Source organism: Gekko japonicus, unplaced genomic scaffold (assembly GCF_001447785.1).
Source record: "Gekko japonicus isolate JY-2015 unplaced genomic scaffold, Gekko_japonicus_V1.1 scaffold3048, whole genome shotgun sequence".
Classification (NCBI taxonomy): domain Eukaryota; kingdom Metazoa; phylum Chordata; class Lepidosauria; order Squamata; family Gekkonidae; genus Gekko; species Gekko japonicus.
In genome coordinates, this window is record NW_015175455.1 from 76,498 (window position 1) to 95,903 (window position 19,406).

Sequence of the window (19,406 nt, forward strand, 5' to 3'; positions counted from 1 at the left end):
CTCATTGCATGACCCTCCCTTATGCAGTGATGCACAGCAGTGGCTTGTAGAGGCCTCCCTTCAAACAGATATTTTGTGTGACGTGGACCACAGTTGTGGGTCAGCAGTGGTTATATTCCATGCGGACTTCAACTCTTGATTTGTCTGTCATGTAACAAAACAATGCAGTTGATTGATAATGTCAGGACCACTATTACTGAACTGTGCAAGTATTTCTGTTTAAAGAAGGATTCACTTAGTACCTGTGATCTGTAGGAGTTGTTATAAGAATATTATAAAATTATGAGTTTGCGTTCGGCACTGACAGACTTAAGAGTGATCCTGCTTAGGGCTTACTCCTAGTAAAATGTTCTTAGGGGTGCCTGGTCAACTGTGTTGTCCAATAATAATACTGGACTACTTGTGGTGGAGCAATATTGCTGATTATGTCAGCTCTTAGTGGATTGGGGGACATAAACTCTGGAAATTGCCATTATGCAGGTGATTTGCTGCAGTGCGCATTTTTTACACTGCTTTGAAAACTCCCAGCAAGAATGTTTTGGAGTGGTGTAGGAACATGCAGCATGAGCCTAAGAAATTCTTATATTAAGGTAGCTACTACATGCAAATGGCTCTCCCCTGCGAACAGCCATTTCCAATAGCTTGTATGATAACCAAAGCAGGCCTAGCTAGATTTCTGGAAATTTTGGCAGGGAGAGGTGAGAAAACAGATCAACTTTTGGAAGAAATTAAATTATATCCGATAATTTTCTTATCAAAATTATACTTAACCACTTTAACATAAAATGCATCATTTATAACTTAGAATTTTAAAAGGTACTGTTTGACACAAATGCCTTAGATTATATAGAAGTAAAATTCTCGATATACCAAATCACAGACTTTATCCTATATTTGCCTTGTATGCTGTGTTAACTCCAGTTTCATAGAATCATAGAGTTGGAAGGGGCCATACAGACCATCTAGTCCGACACCCTGCCCAATGCAGGACCAATCTAAAGCATCTCTGACAAATATTCATCCAGCCTCTTCATGAAAGCTGTCAGTGGCGGGGAGCTAACCACCTCTCTAGGAAGCTGATTCCACCTTTGAACTACTCTGACCGTGAAAAGGTTTTTCCTAATATCCAGCCGATACCTTTCTGCATGTAATTTAAACCCATTGCTTTGTGTCCTATCCTCTGCTGCCAACTGGAACAGCTCCTTGCCCTCCTCCAAATGACAGCCTTTCAAATATTTAAAGAGAGCGATCATGTCCCCCCTCAATCTCCTCTTCTCCAAAGGAAACATTCCCAAGGCCCTTAACCTTTTCTCGTAGGGCTCAGTCTCCAGACCCCTGATCATCCTTGTTGCTCTCTTCTGCACCCTCGTGATTTTGTCCACATCCTTTCTGAAGTGAGGCCTCCAGAACTGCACACAGTACTCCAGGTGCGGCCTGACCAAGGCAGTATACAGAGGGGCTATGACCTCCTGTGATTTCGATGCTATGGCCCTTTTAATACAACCCAAGACTGAATTTGCCTTTTTACCATTGCATCACATTGACTGCTCATATTTAGTTTACAGTCCACTCTTACCCCAAGATCTCTTTTGCATACACTACTCCCCAGAAACGTATTCCCCATCCAGTATTTGTGCTTGACATTTTTGTGGCCCAGATGTCATACTGTGCATTTATCTTTGTTGAACTGCATCCTGTTTGCAACTGCCCACTTCTCCAGAGTATTCAGGTCTTGCTGAATTTTAACTCTATCTTCTTGGGTGTTTGCTACTCCTCCCAATTTGGTATCATCAGCAAATTTAATGAGTAGCCCTTCTACCCCTTCATCCAGATCACTGATAAAAATATTGAATAGTACCAGGCCCAAAACCAAGCCCTGCGGCACCCCACTGGACACCTCCCTCCAATCTGATGAAACGCCACATTGACCACCACCCTTTAGGTGTGGTCCTCTAACCAGTTCCCTATCCACCGAACTGTCCTATAGTCCAGTCCGCAGTCTTCCAGTTTTCCCATCAGAATGTCATGGGGAACATTATCAAAAGCTTTACTGATATCCAGGTAAATCACATCAACAGAGTTCCGATGATCCAGTAAGTTCATCACATGATCAAAGAAGGAAACCAGATTGGTCTGACAAGATCTGTTGGGGACGAAACCATGCTGACTTCCCCGGGTCACTGAGTGGTCCTTCAGATGCTTACAGATCAATCCCTTAAAAATTTGCTCTAATATTTTCCCAAGAACAGAAGTCAGACTGACTGGCCTGTAGTTTCCCGGGTCATCCTTCTTCCATTTCTTAAAGATTGGGATAACATTTGCTCTCCTCCAATCTTGTGGCACATTCCCAGTCCTCCAGGAGGCCTTGAAGATGATGGACAGAGGCTCTGCAAGTTCCTTAGAAAGTTCTTTGAGCACTCTTGGGTGCACACCATCTGGCCCAGGGGATTTGTACTTTGTTATATCATGCTGTTGCCAGTAAAGTGATATTTGTTTTTTATTTTACTAGATTAACTTTGACTTGGATAGCAGTACTAGCTTCGTGGATTCCTGAACTACCTGTATTTAAGAATAAGTGGTACAGGTGAGTTTTATGTTCTTGAATGCACTGCTTGGGTAATGTTGAGAGCTGACTTGGCTGTTGTACATGTTGCCACCAAGCCCTTCAAGTAGAAGAGTAGCTTCATATAGGAATGCATCTCCCTCTGATGCAGAGACCAAAATGGAGTTGAAAACTATGAAATGGAAGTCTTTATTACTGCTCTCTATCACTTCCTTGTCGATAAAATTGCAACAGTTTATACGTATAATTCTGAGAGCAGAATGTATGAAACAGCATTTATATATCCTTGTGTGTTTTGCAAGTTGTTATGAAACCTTGGTGAGATTACTCCCATATTTCTTTTCGGTTATTTATATTCATTTCACTTGTATATCAACTGATACGTGAGTTGCAATTTATACATTTTGTGGCAGTTCTAAGGTTTTAAAACAAAAGGAACTGCAGTAATAAATTCATCTGTATGAATTATTCATTTCTCTGACCTTTTGGCTAATATCAAGTGTGTTGTTACTGATCTAAATTTCATTTACTTCCTGTAGTGTCTATGATCATTTCTCTGCCTTTTGGCTAAAATCGTGTTGTTACTGATCAAAATTTCATTTACTTCCTGTAGTGTCTATGCAAAACACTCTTCTTCCACATCATTGTCTGTCCCATGGCTAACACTGCTCCGTAGAGGGTTGTTGAATTTAAAAAGTTTCCTGAGTCTTCCAGTGATGCTTTTGTCTGTAAACTATGCTTCATTCTTCCATGGTCAGTAATGTGTCTTTACACATTTTGCGTTTAAGCAAACCCTGTAAAATGGGCACAATAATTGTTCTTTCACTCAGATTCATTGCTTCAGACAACATCATTACAACTGGAAAGCAACATTTGGCCCATAAAAAAACTGTTGCTCTTTAGTGCAGCATGAGATGCAGAGAAAATCAAAAAGTGGGGGGAGAAAGAAAAAAAATATTGGCAGGTCCTTCCTTGTCAGTACAGGCACTCAGCACATGATGACCATTAACTCACATTTCTGATGGAATCAGATCTGGAACTGGTACAGATCACTTGTCAATGGCATTTAACGTGGAGTGAGATGGGTCTTGTCTCTCACCAGCATTTTCAAACGCCCCTAGGGAGTTATGTTCTGGGAGCCTGATAAATGGGCTCGTTAGCGGATGGCCATCTCGCCAGCTTCAATGCAGCATGAGATGCAGAATAGCTCTGCCCTTCAGCTGCTCTTTGGAATCTCTCTCTTCCAATAGGCAATGTAACAGTAAACACAAGATAAGGGAAGTCTCCTGGGGGCGCTTTCCTTAGAACAGTCTTTGCTTCGTCTCTGGTGTGTTATCTTGAGTTCTTGAGTATGTAGATGGTAATTCTTGGTTTTAACTGAGTAACCCATTCTATATGAACCTAGCCTGAGTTTGTCATTTTGCAAATGGTATTTGTATGTGGAACCATTTCCACCAGCTCTATGGTTAACAAAAAGGCCAATGCACTCCATTGCAAGGATGCAGAAAGGTCTGAGCTCTATTTTTCTTTCTCAGATTTCTAGATGAATGCCATAATGGAAACCCCTGAGCTGCCCGCAGTATTTGATGGGGTGAAGTTGGCTGCTGTAGCTGCTGTTCTCTACATCATTGTTCGCTGCCTCAACCTGAAGAGCCCAACTGCCCCTCCAGACATTCTTTACCAAGACACTCCTTTGTCTCGCTTCCTACTCAAGTCCTGTCCTCTTCTGACCAAAGAGTGAGTTGCGGACTAAGCTAAGAAGCTGTTTTTGTATGTAAGACAAGATGCTGTCTTGAGAAATCAAAGTGTGGGAGATGAAGAGATCTTTTTTTTGCCAACAGAATGGAAAAGCAACCTAGTTTCCCTGTTGGCAGCCAAGAATGAAAGGGCCTCTTCATACGTTACTTTTAGTATGCACAAATCCACTTGGAAGCACATATATAAAAACAGTTACGGGCTTGACTGCATCTTTCTGCGTATGAAGCTTGGGCTTCCTGTCATTTTTTATTTTTTGTGTGTGGATAGGCCCCAATGACTACCTTGCATAATCAGTCCAAGAGCCACGTAGTCTAGTGTGCTGTTCCAGTGGGAGTCAGTAAGATGGTTTCAGTTATTCACAACCTAAGCATGAAAGTGATTGTCTTACCCCATTTTTTTTTTGTCCCCAGTATGGTATTCTCAACATCTAGGAGGAATAGCCTAGAATCAGAGAGATTTTTAAAAATGCTTTGAATTTCCTATATCCTGTAGGGATGTAAATTTAATTTTATAAAGCAAACATTTAAACTATCAAAATTATTTAAATATTTTAATATTAACAATGTTTAAACATTAACAAATTCACAATTTATCCAGCCCACATACATACTATTACATATTATTAGCTCTGCTATTGATTTTTATTAAGAAAAAAATAACTTATTAACATGCCTCCGGTGTCAGTCTTGTGTGCAGACAATTATCAGTAAGGCCCAGTATTGGACACAGACAGTCCTACAATGTGCAGGTGACTCTTTGCCAATTTTCTAAGCCTTGAAGAAGAAGAAGAGTTGGTTTTTATACCCCACTTTTCACTACCTGAAGGAGTCTCAGAGTGGCTTACAATCGCTTTCCCTGCCTCTCCCTTTATGAAAGGTATTTAAATATTTATATAAACAGTAAAAATTAGATCCACAAGTACCCTCTTTAATCTGCTTCTACAAAATTGCTTTAATTGTATTTAATTGTTCTATAGTTTCAGGAGCAGTATTCATTTGCAGTATGGGCCCTGACCTGGACAGTCCAGCCTAACCTAATTTTATCAGGTTTCAAAAACTAAGCAGGGTCAGTCCTGGCTAGTATTTGGATGGGATGCCTTGAAAACACTACAGGGTTGCCATAAGTCAGCTGTTACTTGAAGGCAAAAAAAAAAAAGGCTTTGGGAAGTCTCATCAAATCTCTTTACTTCATGTGTAACATCAAATACCAAATGATGTTAAATGTCTTTTCATTGTTTTATCAAACAGTTATTACAGTAGGAAGAGAGTGCCTGAAATTTGGGGTCAAGCTATAGTTACAGGAGTTACAAAGTTTGACGTGTCTCAGAGCCTGAAACTATTTGTCACTAGGTCTCATGGTATGGATAGTACTGCCATCTTGCTGAAACTAAGCAGGTGTCATGTCTGGTCAGTGTTTCTGTAGAAGTGGTCATAAGCATAGGATCTTCCGAGGCATAATCTCTTAGTTTAGGGAATGGGTGATGAAAGACAACAGAAATGTTCTTTTCTCTGTCTTCTTCATAGATGCAGGAATTTCAGCAGATGCAGCTTTTTGTGATGTAGTGCTATAGAAGTGAAAGAAGTTGCATATGCTTCAGTTCTTTCTTCTGTACAGTTACTTAAGTTACAGGAGGCTTGTACTCCATTACAGAGGAGACATGCTCTCTGTTAGATTTGCTTGCCCTACTTGAAGCACTTGATGTTCATCAGTGTTTGTAGGTAGCTTTTAAACCTCTGCTGCACTGAAGCCTAGATTTTAAAAAAAATATACCTACCCCTAGAATACAAACTTGCATTTCCTGACATGGAAAGAAGAAAGCTGCCATGCAGTCGAGAGAGATTCAAAAGAGTGCTTCCTAATGATATTTTCTTGAATTGACCAGTCAGCACTTGGCTTCTCATATGACTTCCAGTGACTCCCTGCAAGTGAATGTGTTCCTTGTTAAAGCAATTTCTGTTTACATAGGAATGAAGCAAAAGGTATATTACAAACATCTCTTGCCTGTAGCACAGGAAACAGTTTTAATGTTTGGTTATGTTAACTATTGCAAGTATAAGAGCAATTGATTAGTATTTTGTTTAAACGTGAGTATAAAATCACTGGGATTGTTGGCTTCTGTGCCAAAATTGCTTATGTAAGTGATGCTATTATTTCATATTGGTAATGAACTCTTGCTGTTTTTTTCTAGTTTTAATGTTGGGGTGCTTAATAGTAGGTTTTTGGCACCACTTAATTTACAGTAGGTTATATTCTACTGTCTTCCTGATAGTGGAACCAGTTCTTGCCCTGTCTTTCCTGCACCAACTTCCTGTGATCTCCAAAAAATGGCGTTTTGGGGGGAAGGAGGACCCTTGCAGACAAAAGGCCATAGAGGTCAGGGGATTGCAACCAGGCCTCATTTCTTGCCAGAGTGCAGAGGAGCGACACTCCGGCAGTGAGGAGCCCAGGGGGCGGGCACACGCACCAAGCCCCCCCTCCTTTCCCGGCCCACTGGCCTACTCAGCGGAGCGCTGCCATGAGCTGGCCCTTGAGCTGCTTTGCCACTGCCTGGGCCGTGGCACCCAGCCTGCCCAGGCTCTGCCTGTCCTCATGCTGGCCCTGGCGCGGTGCCTCTGCAAGGCAGGTCCCGACAACTCCCGCAAGGCCTGCAAGGAGCTCCGCCCCGGTCTCCTGCACCTCCTCGGTCTCCTCCTGCGCCTCTGCCCCACCACTGCCCCGGCCCCCTACCTGCCGGAGGCCATGCGCATCCTCTGCACCGCCCTCCTCAACCCACGAGCACCCACGCACTTTCCAGCGCTTCCCGGGTGTCTCTTCCACGCCCCCCCCCCCCCTGTGCCACATTAAGGCAACTTGGTCAGCTGGAGACCTGCTTCATTTATGGGACAGGGTGGCTCGGAGGAGTCCCTGGAAAGTGGCACAGGAGCCCCCCCCCCCACCAGCCCACAGTAGAATAGAATTGCCGGAGGATGATGAAAGCAATCAGAGCCGCTTATTGGACAATTCCCTCGCTGTGCTTGATGCCCATTGGGTGGGTCGGCCTTTGATCAGCCTCTTGATGCAAAGCGGCTGGCACCACGCAGGCCAGTCCTGGGCAGAATCCTGGAGGGAGATGGGACTGATAAGGGGAGTAGGGTGGGAAGCCTTTCATGCCCCCGCCTGGGCTGGGCCAGGCTAGCAGGAGCCCTCTCCTTTGGGCGGGCGTGTGCGCTGCAATTTCTGCAGCTTCCCAGACAAGCCTTACGTGTGCCCTGACAAAAAGGGATCCCAGTGAAATCAAAGCACAAAACAAAACAAGACCAAGGCTTATTCAGGTACAAGCTCTCCCTTCTCTGTGAGGGCAGATCTGCTTGTTCCCTCCCTCCCATAGCTAGCAATCCAAAAGAATCCAGTGGCACCTTTAAGACCAAGGCTTATTCAGGTACAAGCTCTCCCTCCTCTGTGAGGGTAGATCTACGTGTTCTCCCCCCCCCCCCGGTAGCTAGCAATCCAAAAGAGTCCAGTGGCACCTTTAAGACCAAAGTTTATTCAGGTACAAGCTCTCCTGCCTTCTGACACACTTCCAGTGATGTCAGGGTGTATGGCATATGCAAATAAGTTATGCTAATGAGCTTCTGTACCTATTTTTCTATGAAATGACCCCTGATTGCAACCTACCATATTGCTAAATATTTTTCATTAAAACCTCCAGAGCCCTTAGACTGAACTGCTGTAAAAACGTTCTAAGAGTTACTTAATCATAAGAACCTACGTGCTTCATAGTTACCCTGAGTCTTTGCCTCCTGGAACATCTTCTCTAGTGTTTTCCTGAACATTTCATCCTGTTCTGTTTTCAGTGTCTGGTCATTAGCTGCTAATTTGTTTAGCAGAAATAGTTGCTAGATAATAATTGGACCGTCTGAAATTTCAGCAATGTCTTACAGGGTTTTGTTTCTGCTGCATGTTATCTCTCCCCTTCTCCCACCTCAGAACCTGTTGGTTGGAATACAATCTGAGTGCAAAGGCAGAAGGCAGTAATCTGAGAGGGTTGCTGAATGAAAGCTGCTTCAAAGCTTCTAAATTTGCCATGCAGCAAAATACTTGTCACGCTTTTGTATAGAAAAAGCAGTTTTCCTCCTGTGAAATGGAAGGATAAGTCAATCTTGAGACAGCTCATTTTGACATAATTTACACAGTTTGTCTGGTATGTGTGGTATTTTTCTCCCTTCTTTTCCCCCTCCAAAAATACATGTCCCTTGAGTTTCAATCCTGGAGGTGTTTTCAATTTACAGAGTTGCTGGCTATTTTTGCTACTAACTTGTGTACTACTTTGTTTCTTCCTTGTATAAACTGGTGAATTAATTACTTATCTGCATAGTAGCACAATCTGTCTGAGAACAGAGAATTAATCTGATAGGTCATTTTCATGAACCGAACAAATATTAGTTATGCCTCTGCATTTTCTACTTTATCCTAGGCCAAAGTAGATGTAACAGGGGGGTTCCATATATATATGTCCCTAACCTTTGCAGGTAAAGCAGGGGTAGTGGGAAGTCTCTTTTTTTTTTTAGAACACATGGCCCCCTCAGTGGCTGTACTCTGTTCCTTGAAGCATTCTTTCTTAATCTGCTTTATTACTGGAAGTAAGCCAGTCTGAAAGAAGCGTCATAAAACAAGGAAGTGCTGCAAAGGGGAAGGGGCAGCATTTATCTCCCCATACCTGTGCATTCTGTTTTCTGTAAGTAAATTGGCCCAGAGTTTCTGATGCTAGTAGAATATGCAGTTTGCAGATTTTGTGTTCTGTACTAATAAAGGCAGAACTCTTTTGTCTAGGAGAGTTCACAGCATGCTCTTGTCAGTGCAGAAGACACGTGAACTGGATTTATTGTTCCCCTCCCATTATAAATTTGGAAGCTTTGTGGCCCCTTCTGCTTCACAGAGAAGTCTTCTATAAAATACTCATTGCCGTGGTTGATCAGTTAAGCAGTAGAAACTGAAAATATTTTAGCATCTTTCAATAGATGTTGCACAAAAACTAAAGCTATTTTCCTTCTTTAATTAAGCTGCAAGAATAGAGTCATTTTACAGCTAGCGGTTGCTAGCTCCACTTCAGCATCAATATTTAAAATGTATTAGCTGTTTAGTCAGTTGAAACTTGTATTCCTTAGTCGTAAGAGCATTTAAACCAGATTTAAGTTTCCAAGGCTGCAGTCTTGCACACTTTCTGGGAAGTAAGCTCAGTTGAACACAGTAAGCCTTCTGAGCAAATATGCATAAGATGGGACTGAAAAGAGTTATATGAAAGCCTTGTTCACTGTTAATCTAAGTGCATGGAATTTTAATTGCTGTACTGTTCACGGAATTTCAAGAACCTTGTTAGGGCTTAAGGGATTTTCCCCTTAATATAGTATGAATAGCACACACTATATTTCCTCTTTTAGTAAAGCTGGCTTGTAGCAATTTGGCTCATAAAAGGGAGCATGCATAGTAGCACAAGTGGAATGTAACTGGCAAAATTTAATTTCACTTCAAGTTTCCCCTGACCATTACTTGCATTAAATGTGTTTATTCTGCTTTCCCCACATTATTTTGGAATAGTAAACTCTTTTCATAATGCTGTTTTTATTGTTCGTGGGTTTGCTTTTGTAATGGAACTGCAGACAGCATATGAGAGAACTTCTAATGCTCTTGCCATAGTCAATGCAGTACAGCACTGTTGTGTTCAGCACCAATAAACTAATGGGTGTTCTGAGCTGAGCACTGTACTGCTACATTAAGTGACATGTCTAAGGTGTTTTTTACTTGCTCATCTTCAAGTTTTCAGAGTGATATGAACATGTGTATAGATGGCTTGTTTCCTGTGCTTAGATGACTTGCTACTGGATTCTGTGAAACTTCTCTATAATTCTCTTCTCTCCCCACCTACCCTAGAGTAGGATGAAAACATATAAAAGAGCCCTCCAAAGACTACTAGTGAAAATCTTAGAAATTTAGAAATTTAGGCTTTGACTCCTGCAATAGAATTCTCAGGCCAATAGAATTCTCAGGTAGTCCTTTGTGGATGATTGTCATGGCTCAGGTGGGGTGTCACCTAACGCTGCCACCACTCAAGTGGACTGGCTGAGCCACCAGACGATCAAGGAAGGTGAATGGTCCTTACACAAGAGGATCTTTCAGATGATAACGACCACGATGGGAACCCCACAGGTGGACCTATTTGTCACCCAAGACAACAGCCAACTGCGACACTTCTTCACCAGGTACTTCCAGCCGAAGGCGGAAGACACGGACGCCCTCCTCTCACATTGGCCAGAAGGTCAGCTTTACGCCTTCCCTCCAATTCCAGTATTTCCCAAACTACTTCGGAAAAGTCATCTGCTGAAGGTGGAAGTCATAGCCTCGTCGCCCGGGAGATGGCAGTGGCTCCTCCTCTTAAATTTCCAGTCTCAGAAGACATGCTAACTCAGGGACTGATATGGCACCCCAATCCAGCTTGGTTCTCCTTGACTGCATGGAAGTTGAGAGGAACAGGCTTACCAAGCTAGGGTACAAGACCTCTGTTATTGATACTATGATGGCATCAAGAAAGTAATCTACTGTGAGAATTTACAATACCACCTGGAAAGCATTTGTTTGTTGGGCCTGTCGGAAAAAAGGTTGATCCCTTACGTCCGGGGCTTGGCTCCCTCCTACAGGACGGCAAGATAAGTGGTCTCAAGGCACCTACGCTCAGGAGACAGGTGGCGGCACTAGCCTCGGTCCTGCCACGTTTTCAAGGTGTTCCGGTGTCCCAGTATCCACACATAGTCAGATTTCTTCAAGGAGTTTCTCTCACAGGCCCTCCTCAAACCCACAGGTTCCCAACATGGAGACTTAATATACAGTTCTCACGGCGCTCACCAAACATCCTTTCGAGTCACTGAAGGAGATCACACTCAAATTCCTAAGAATGAAAACCTTATTCTTGGTGGCTGTCACATCAACGAGAAGAGTCTCCGAGCTGGGTGCCCTGTCTATTCAGAAGGAACTTTGTATTTTCCATAAGGACAAAGTAGTACTAAGAACAGATCCTACCTTTCGTCCAAAGGTTGGTTCCACGTTTCATAGAACACAAGAAATCTGTCTTCCATCTTTTGTTCCACATCCTACTCACCCAAGGGAAAAGATGTGACATACTCTGGACATAAGAAGGGCACTCAAGTGTTACATACTCAAGACAACCCCGTTCAGAAAGACAGAGGCTTTGTTCGTCAACATCTCACCTCCACACTGAGGGAGGAAGATGTCAAATTCGGCCATAAGTACTACCATTAGGTCTTGCATTGCTGAAGCCTATAAAAGCTTAAATCAAAGAGTTCTGGATGGCATCACTGCCCATTCCCTACGCAGCGTTGCCACCAATGCGGCCTTTGCCAATCGAGCTTCAGTAGAGGAAGTATGCAGGGCTGCTACGTGGTCTTTATTGTCCACATTCATCAGACACTATAAGATCAATGTGTTCGACTCTGCGGATGCAGCATTTGGGAGATGGGTACTTCAATCTGTCCTGTCTCTCGATGACGACCTTCCCTCCCGAATTTAGGGACACTGCTCTGGGAGGTCCCACAAGATGGCCTCCACCTCAGAGGGAGAACGACCATTGTTTACTCACCGTGAAGGGTCCTTCTCCTCTTATGCTTTGAGGACATCTTGGCCCTCCCGGGTCATCAAGTTTCCTCTGTTCTATGTATATAGTCTTCTTCTCTCTGATTCTACAAGAGTAGTTTTTTCCTCTCATAAATCTACTCACTGTTGACTTACAGTGTTTTCAGTTTTTCTTACTGTTTAGAGAAGTTCTATTGCTTGCGGAGTCCCAAAACTGAGTTGAGGGTGACTCCCACCACAGGAAACAGTTAAAGTTAATCCTGCCTCCCTAAGTGATGGATGGGAATCACCCACAAGATGTCCTCCAAGCCTCAGAGGAGAAGGATCCTTCACGGTGAGTAAACAGTGGTCGTTCCGACAGTCCTCTTTCACTGTGGCATCTGTAGGAGGTTGGCCATTTTCTAGCTTAGCCATCTCCTCATATGCCAGCCTCATTTTCTCCCTTTCTAGCTCCATCCTAGCTGCAGTCTCTTTCTCATTTCTCTGCAGCTTTTCTCTTTCCATCTCCAGCCTAGCTGCAGTCTCTCTCTCCTCTTTATGCAGTCATGCTGCAGTCTCCTCTTTTTCTTTGTATAGCCTTGCTTTCTCTAACTCAAGCTCTGCCTGCTTTAGTTGCAGCTGGAGACGTAAGTTCTCTTCACTCAGGGATGCCATTGCTTTCTCTGATGTGTCCTCCACTGACATGAGACCTGCAGCCCCTATTTGGGTCTTGCATCTGGCAACAGGCGTGTCCTCTGATTTTTCTTTCCCAGATCGGAGGAACATGCACTATCTAACTCTGCCTCACTATCCAGTTGACCTGACAACTAGAACATAAACAAAAGCTTTTCATCACACTTTACCAGACCCTTACTTGGTCTTGCAAGCACCTTCAGACAATGGGGCTTCCTTAAGCCCAAAAACAAAAAAAGATATATATTTTTTGTCTGCCAAGGCCAAATGGCACTCTGCCTCACCAGGGTCCAAAATTAGTCCATCCCACCGCTACAGCCACCATGTCATGGCTCAGGTGGGGTGTCACCTGATGCTGCCACCACTCTGGTTCCAGGCTCTTCTGAGAAGGCTCAGAAGAGCCTTTAGACCTCCCTTTTGGCCAAATAATAGGCGTGAGGACCAGGCAGAGTGAACAATGAAAATAGTTTATTTTATAGGTCAAACAAGCAAGGTGGAGAATAATAACAGTAAATGGGTGAAAAGAAATCAAATGCCCTAACGTGTCTAAATATATACTGTCCCTAGCTCACTATCTCAAGTGGCCTTAGACTACTCACCCTTCCCTCAGGATGAGGGTTTCTTCCCACAGCAGCCTTCCTTCTGGCTCTGCCCTCTGGGAAGAACAACTTTCCCCGTTGTACCAGTTCGCTTATTCCCCAGCCCTTCTTCCCTATTGGTCAAAATCGGTGTCAAAACTTCCAAGGCCTTCTGGGGTTTGTAGGCCCAGCCTCCTCCCACTGCTAGCCAGGCTCCCTGGGCCTAGTCGGCCTCTGGTGGCAGAGCCCAGATCATGACAATGATCTCAAGAGTTGGCCACCAAGAGAATGAATATGGCAAAGCATGGTGATGTGTTCCATAGAGGAGAATACAAGTGCAGCACTTATATTTATGGAGGTCTACAATCAGATATGAGAAAGTTACCCTCCCCCTGCCTTGTGGTGGGAGGCCACAATGGCTTTACATTCCCCACAGGAGAAGTTTTGCACAAATATTCCCTTAAAATGCTGGAGTCACCTACTGAGCATGGCCATTTCTTTTGAGATTTTTTTCTAATTGAGCCTGGATTTATGAGGAATGGTGAGTTTCTGTATGTTCAGCCTGCTCGGAGCGCCTGCAGAAGTAGATTGCATGAGAGTTTTCTTAACAGCTGTTGAAAGGTTCTTGGATGTGAAGATTTTGGAACAGAGGCAGAAATGGCCCTTGATCTGGAGTCTGGACAAAGGTTATCACTTTTCTGACTAAGATTGAAAGCACTCTTGAGAAACCTTATTGGTCCTCTCTCTACATATAGCAGAAGTATTTTACCAATAAGAAACAAGTCCCTAGTGATGTTCATGCGAATAAAAATATAGTTCATTATCTGTCACCGATATTTTTGCATGCATCTTTCAGTACTGCTTTATGCTACTTCTGTATATCTTGTCAGCACAGTGCATTTTTGAAAAGAGGCAAGCTTCAGTGTAAACATTACCTTAGTGTGAGGAAAGGGATGAGGCAGGAAGTTGCTGCAAGGTGTTTTCTTGCTGTGGTGCGAAATGCTTTGCTTCATAAGGGAAGTGTAGAGGATGATGCAATGCTTGTGAGAACAACAGCCAAAAAGAGTTCCTACATTCAAGTTGTGCAAGGCTTCAACCTTCCTTTTGGCAGTAAACTGTGGGTTGAATAACTGATGTATATTTTTAAGTTAAAATATTTGGCTACTCTTTCTGAGAGTAGTAGGTATATAAGCTGGGCAGTATCCTACCATTCTGTTCAACCAAGTCAGAAGACTTCCTCTGATGGAGAAGAGTGAAGCTGTAGGATACAACCCACAAAATTTTCCTTATTTAACTGCAGACCAGGGGTTTGTGCTGAATCTAGCCTTTTGCTTCTGTAAATGCAAGCAAGTACAAAATGGACCATCAGTAAGGAGGACATCTTTCCCATCAACCGATTAAGGGAGGTGGAAACTAATTTTTCATCTTCCTGTCTCTAGCCTTGTGGGAGTCACCCTCTCCAACAGCAGTTTATTGTGAAGTCAAGTCCCTCTAGTCAAGGAGGAAAAAACAGCAGGGGAAAATATAACCGACGACAACAAAAAAAAAGAACAAAAGAGAGAGGCTGAGACAACAAGGGGATCCTGTGCGGTGGCTTCCTAATGATGACTCCAGGAGAGGGGCAAGATGTCCTCCTTTCTTCAGAGGAGAAGGATCTTTCTTATTGAGTATCCGATGATCCGTTCTTCCTCTGAGGCAGAGGACATCTTGATTGGGACCTCCCAGAGCAGTGCCCTCAGTTATTGAGTGGGTTGGAGTCATCATCATTCAAGATCTTCTGCAGCACTCTTCTACCAATGGCAGCATCTCCTGGGCTGTGAGAACTGATCTTGTAATGTTTGACAAAGGTAGACAGAGAAGGGTCTGGTCGCAGCTTTACAGATCTCTTCTACAGATGTGTGTCTGATGAGGGCTACATTGGTGACAGCACTCCTGATCGAGTGAATTGTAATGCCTGATGGAACAGGAATTTTAAGTGCTTTGTAGGCCTCAACTATGTAAGCTCTAATGGTACTGCTTACAGCTGATCTAGACATTCTTAGTCCCTTGTTTGAAGGGGATATGGAAATAAAGGGTCAGTGCTTCCAAGGATATTGGTTCTCTGAACGTAAACTGTCAGGGCCCTTGGTGCCAGGGTTTTTCCTTCTGATGCCTTGGATTTGGACAAAAACATGAAAGGTGTAATTAACTTTCAGGATGAACGTAGGGTCTGGTCTAATGCACATAATTCTGACACCCTACTGGCCAATGTGATCTCCATGAAGAAAAGGTAATTTCTTTAAGTGGTTCAAATGGAGGCTTAGTAAGGGCGGACAGTATTGTGAGGAGTTTCACATAGGGAAATCTCTGAACCTGCGCTGGATTTGTTAAGGCTGCACCTTGCAGGAAATGATTGAATAATGTGTGGTTGCCTAGAGATGTTCATTCCCTTGATGTGTGGAAGAACAGTAGAACAGTGGCCAGGTTTACTCTTGACGCCATCTTGCAAGAAGGCTAATATGGAATCGAGCTAAAAGTTCAATGGTTCAACTTTCTTCCTTCTGCACCAGCAAATAAAAGCTTTCCAAGAAATGTTTGTTGTATATCCTGTTGGTAGACTGCCGTTGAGAGGCCAGTAAGGTCTCTATCACTTCTAAGTCATATCCAAGACATAGGAAGCACCTCCCACATTGAGTGGGAGAGAGGAAACTCTTTTGGAGGTTGACAATAAATCTGTGATCTTGAAGACATTGACTGGTCGTTTGTGTATCGAGTCGTGCCTTCCTTCTGGTACTGGATCTGATCAACAGGTTGTCCACATAAGGGTGGATACGAATCCCTTGTTTTCTCAGGTGGACAATTGGAGTTATTAACAGTTTTTGAAAAAAAACCTCTGAGCCATGGTGAGACTGAATGGGAGTGCTCTGAACTGAAAATGATCTTCTCCAGGGCAAAAATGGAAAAATGTTCTGTGACCTGGAAGTATTGGAACATGAAGATATGCCTCTGTCAGGTCAATGGAAATGAGAAATTCTGGAATTACCACAGATTTTCAGACTGCTGAGATCAGTTACTCTGAAGGCGCAAGGCTCAAGTATTATTTTTTCATGCCCACTACAAACTTATATATACATTTTTATGTAAGCCACCCTGAGCCTGCCTTGGGTGGGGAGGGTGAGGTATAAATTGAACTAATAATAGTGTGCAAAAAAACCTGGCACCAGATCTGCCTAGGCAGAAACTCTTAAGAACATAAGTTCTTCATTAAGAACATAAGACAAGACATGTTGGATCAGGCCAGTCCAACACTCTGTGTCAAACTGGCCAAAACCCAGGTGCCATCAGGAGGTCCACCAGCAGAGCCAGAACTCTCAAAGCCCTCCCACATTGGGTCAACCCTCACCCATAATAGAAGCAGCACTTGTAGTTATATGAAAGGGATTCTCTCAGTGGTCATTGTTTGTCAACCACAGTAGTATTTCCAGCCTTCAAGCATTTGTTTCTGTCAGTAACAGCAGCCACTGGACAACTTGACATCATAACTGCTCAACAGCTGCTGTCCCATTGTTGTGTAGTGGTTAGTGTTCCAGACAAGGGTTTGGGAGACCCAGTTTTGAATCTGAGTTCAGAAATACTTGGAGATTTTTGGGGTGGACCCTGAGTGGTGGGTGTTGCCTTCTGATACACTTCTGGTGATTTCAGAGGGTGTGGAGTATTCAAATAAGTTATGCTAATGAGTTGTGCTAATGAGCTCCTGCACCTCTTTTTCTACGAAATGACCCCTGGGTAGAGAAGTGCTTTCAAAGGTCACTCAATCATACCAAATATCAAATTCAGTTTATCTGATGTTGGATATGGTTAAATGTCTTTGAAAGGGTGCTACTCCAGGCCCATTTATAGTTGCCATAAAGCAGTGGTGGCCAAATTTGCTTAACGTAAGAGCCACATAGAATAAACATCAGATGTTTGAGAGCCATAAGACATGAACAAATATGACACACACATTTTTATTGACAAATATGCAAATTTGCTTTTTATTAACATTAAATGAGCCTGCGAAAAATGAAAATGTATTAATTTGTCCAATGATATTTATTTGTTTGCTAATTATATTTAATTGTCTAAGAGAGAGAGAGCTGGAAAGAATGAAAGAGGTGGAAAGAAAGCAAAATAGATGGGAAAGGGAGGAACGAAGGGAGAAAGAGAAAGATGGAAAGAATGAAAGAGGTGGAAAGGCGAGAGAGACAGAGAAAGAAAAATAGATGAGGGGGATGAAAGAAGAAAGAGAAAGAAAGAGATGGAAAGAAAACAAATAGATTGGGGGCGGGAGGACGGAAGAAAGGGGAAAAGAGAAAGAGAGAGGGGTGGAAAGAAAGCAAATTAATGGGGAGGAGGGAGGGAGGAGAGGTGGGGGCAAAAGCAACTTTAGAAGTGTTCTCCAAACATCCCCCATGCCAACTGGCTTGGCTTTGCTTGGCTTGGAGAATGGATTTAAAGAGACAAGTACCTTCTTCGAGCCAGCGGGCGAAGGCACGGGGCAGGGGCATGGATAATGCCTTTAACTTTAAATGTGTTCTCCAAGGGCCCAGCCCCGCTGCCATGCTGGCTTGGCTTGGAGAAGGAATTTAAAGAGACAAATGCCTTCTTCAAGCCAAGTCCAGCCAGCCAGCCAGGGGCGTGGGGCTTGGAGAACGCATTTAACTTTAGATGATAATGGAGGAGAGAAAGAAAGGTGGAAAGAAAGTAAGAGGAAAGAAAGCAAATAGATGGGGGAGGGAGAGGTGGAAATCAAGCAACTTGAACTTTAAATGCATCCTTCAAGCCCCCCCTGCCCCCATGCTGTCTGGCTTGGCTTGGAGAAGGGATTTAAACAGATAAATGCCTTCTCTAAGCCAGCCAGCCAGGCTTAGGGAATGCATTTAAAGTTAAAGTTGCTTTCTTTCTCTGCTGTCCCCCACTTCAGGCCTACCAGGGAGGGGAACACTGGCTGGGGAAGGGAAGACTGATCAGGGAGGCATGCCTCCCCTTCGCTTCCCCAGCTGCCCTGCTGGGAGCCACACAAATATGTGTGAAAGAGCTGCTTGGCAGTTTGGCGACCCCTACCATAAAGCATTGTCTGCAGCACACATTGTTGGATGTGGCTGCTTTTTTATCATTTGAATAGGTTAGGCAAGTTGGCTGATGAACAATCCTCTCCCCGGGTAAGATCTCTCATGGACTTGTTTCAGATATATGCTAATGGATTTGTTTTCCTTTTAGGTACATTCCACCTCTCATCTGGGGGAAAAGTGGGCACATCCAAACTGCCCTTTATGGAAAGATGGGGAGAGTAAGCTCGCCACATCCATATGGGCTTCGCAAGTACCTCACGATGCCAGATGGTGCAACAGCAACTTTTGACCTCTTCGAACCTCTGGCTGAGCACTGCATTGGAGGTTAGATGAACAGCTGCATCAGTCCATAGCTTTGCCTAACAGGGTCTTGAAATGCTTGGGAGGCAGTGATGCCACTAGTTTGGAGTATCACAGGCAGGGCCAGTGAGCAGCACTTCAGAATTCTGGGCTAAATATTCTGTGTTCCACTTTCTCTGTCACTGTTTGATGCTGATGCTGTTTATGAACTTGGGACCTTATGGTTATAGTTAACCCTACAGATTCAGGTGCTATCTCACTTTTTGGATAAGTGAATGTCTTTTATTTCTTATTTGGAGGTAATGAAACATCATAAAGGTGTGGAATTCCCCTCCAAATGTAGGTTCCTTTTTTCATGATGGTTCAGTCTATATTTCCTGGAACAGTGTATTTTATTTGATTGTTTTAATGAGCATAAGACTTAATATCATGTCCATAGTTTTCACTCCATTATATTTGTTGTGTTCTATTTGATTTTATATATGTTGGAATTCGTTTTGTCAAGATATTTGAAATATCAAAAAAAAAAGCTGATAAAATGGACCTTGATTTGTAGTTAGGTAGGGGGCACAGAAGGTCAATTCCTGTGACCTATAAAGAACATAATGCTGAGGATTAAAGTCTCTAAACAGGATGTTTTGCCTGTAGGATTTTTCCTTTTAATTAAATGTGGAGCCTTCATTTCTAAAAGAGGGCTAATATATCAGACTTGAGAGGTAAGGTCAGGAAAATTGTGTGGTGAGGAAGCCTCCTGAACTAAGAATCAAGCCCTGCTGCTCTGTGGAAATGAGTGCCTGTGGGAATTTGCTGCAGCTGCCTGACTGT

The 19,406-nt window shown here is 43.3% G+C and overlaps 1 protein-coding gene across 1 annotated transcript in view; it reads left to right on the forward strand.

The window, feature by feature from the left end:
* The window catches only part of ABHD2 (abhydrolase domain containing 2), a 58,059-nt gene that overhangs the window by 12,470 nt on the left and 26,183 nt on the right, over window positions 1-19,406 (forward strand). The window contains exons 2-4 of the mRNA XM_015425900.1: window positions 2,510-2,584; window positions 4,099-4,300; window positions 18,430-18,605. Coding sequence (XP_015281386.1) covers window positions 4,107-4,300; window positions 18,430-18,605 — 370 coding nt within the window. The 5' untranslated portion in view covers window positions 2,510-2,584; window positions 4,099-4,106. The remainder of the gene's footprint in view (window positions 1-2,509; window positions 2,585-4,098; window positions 4,301-18,429; window positions 18,606-19,406) is intronic.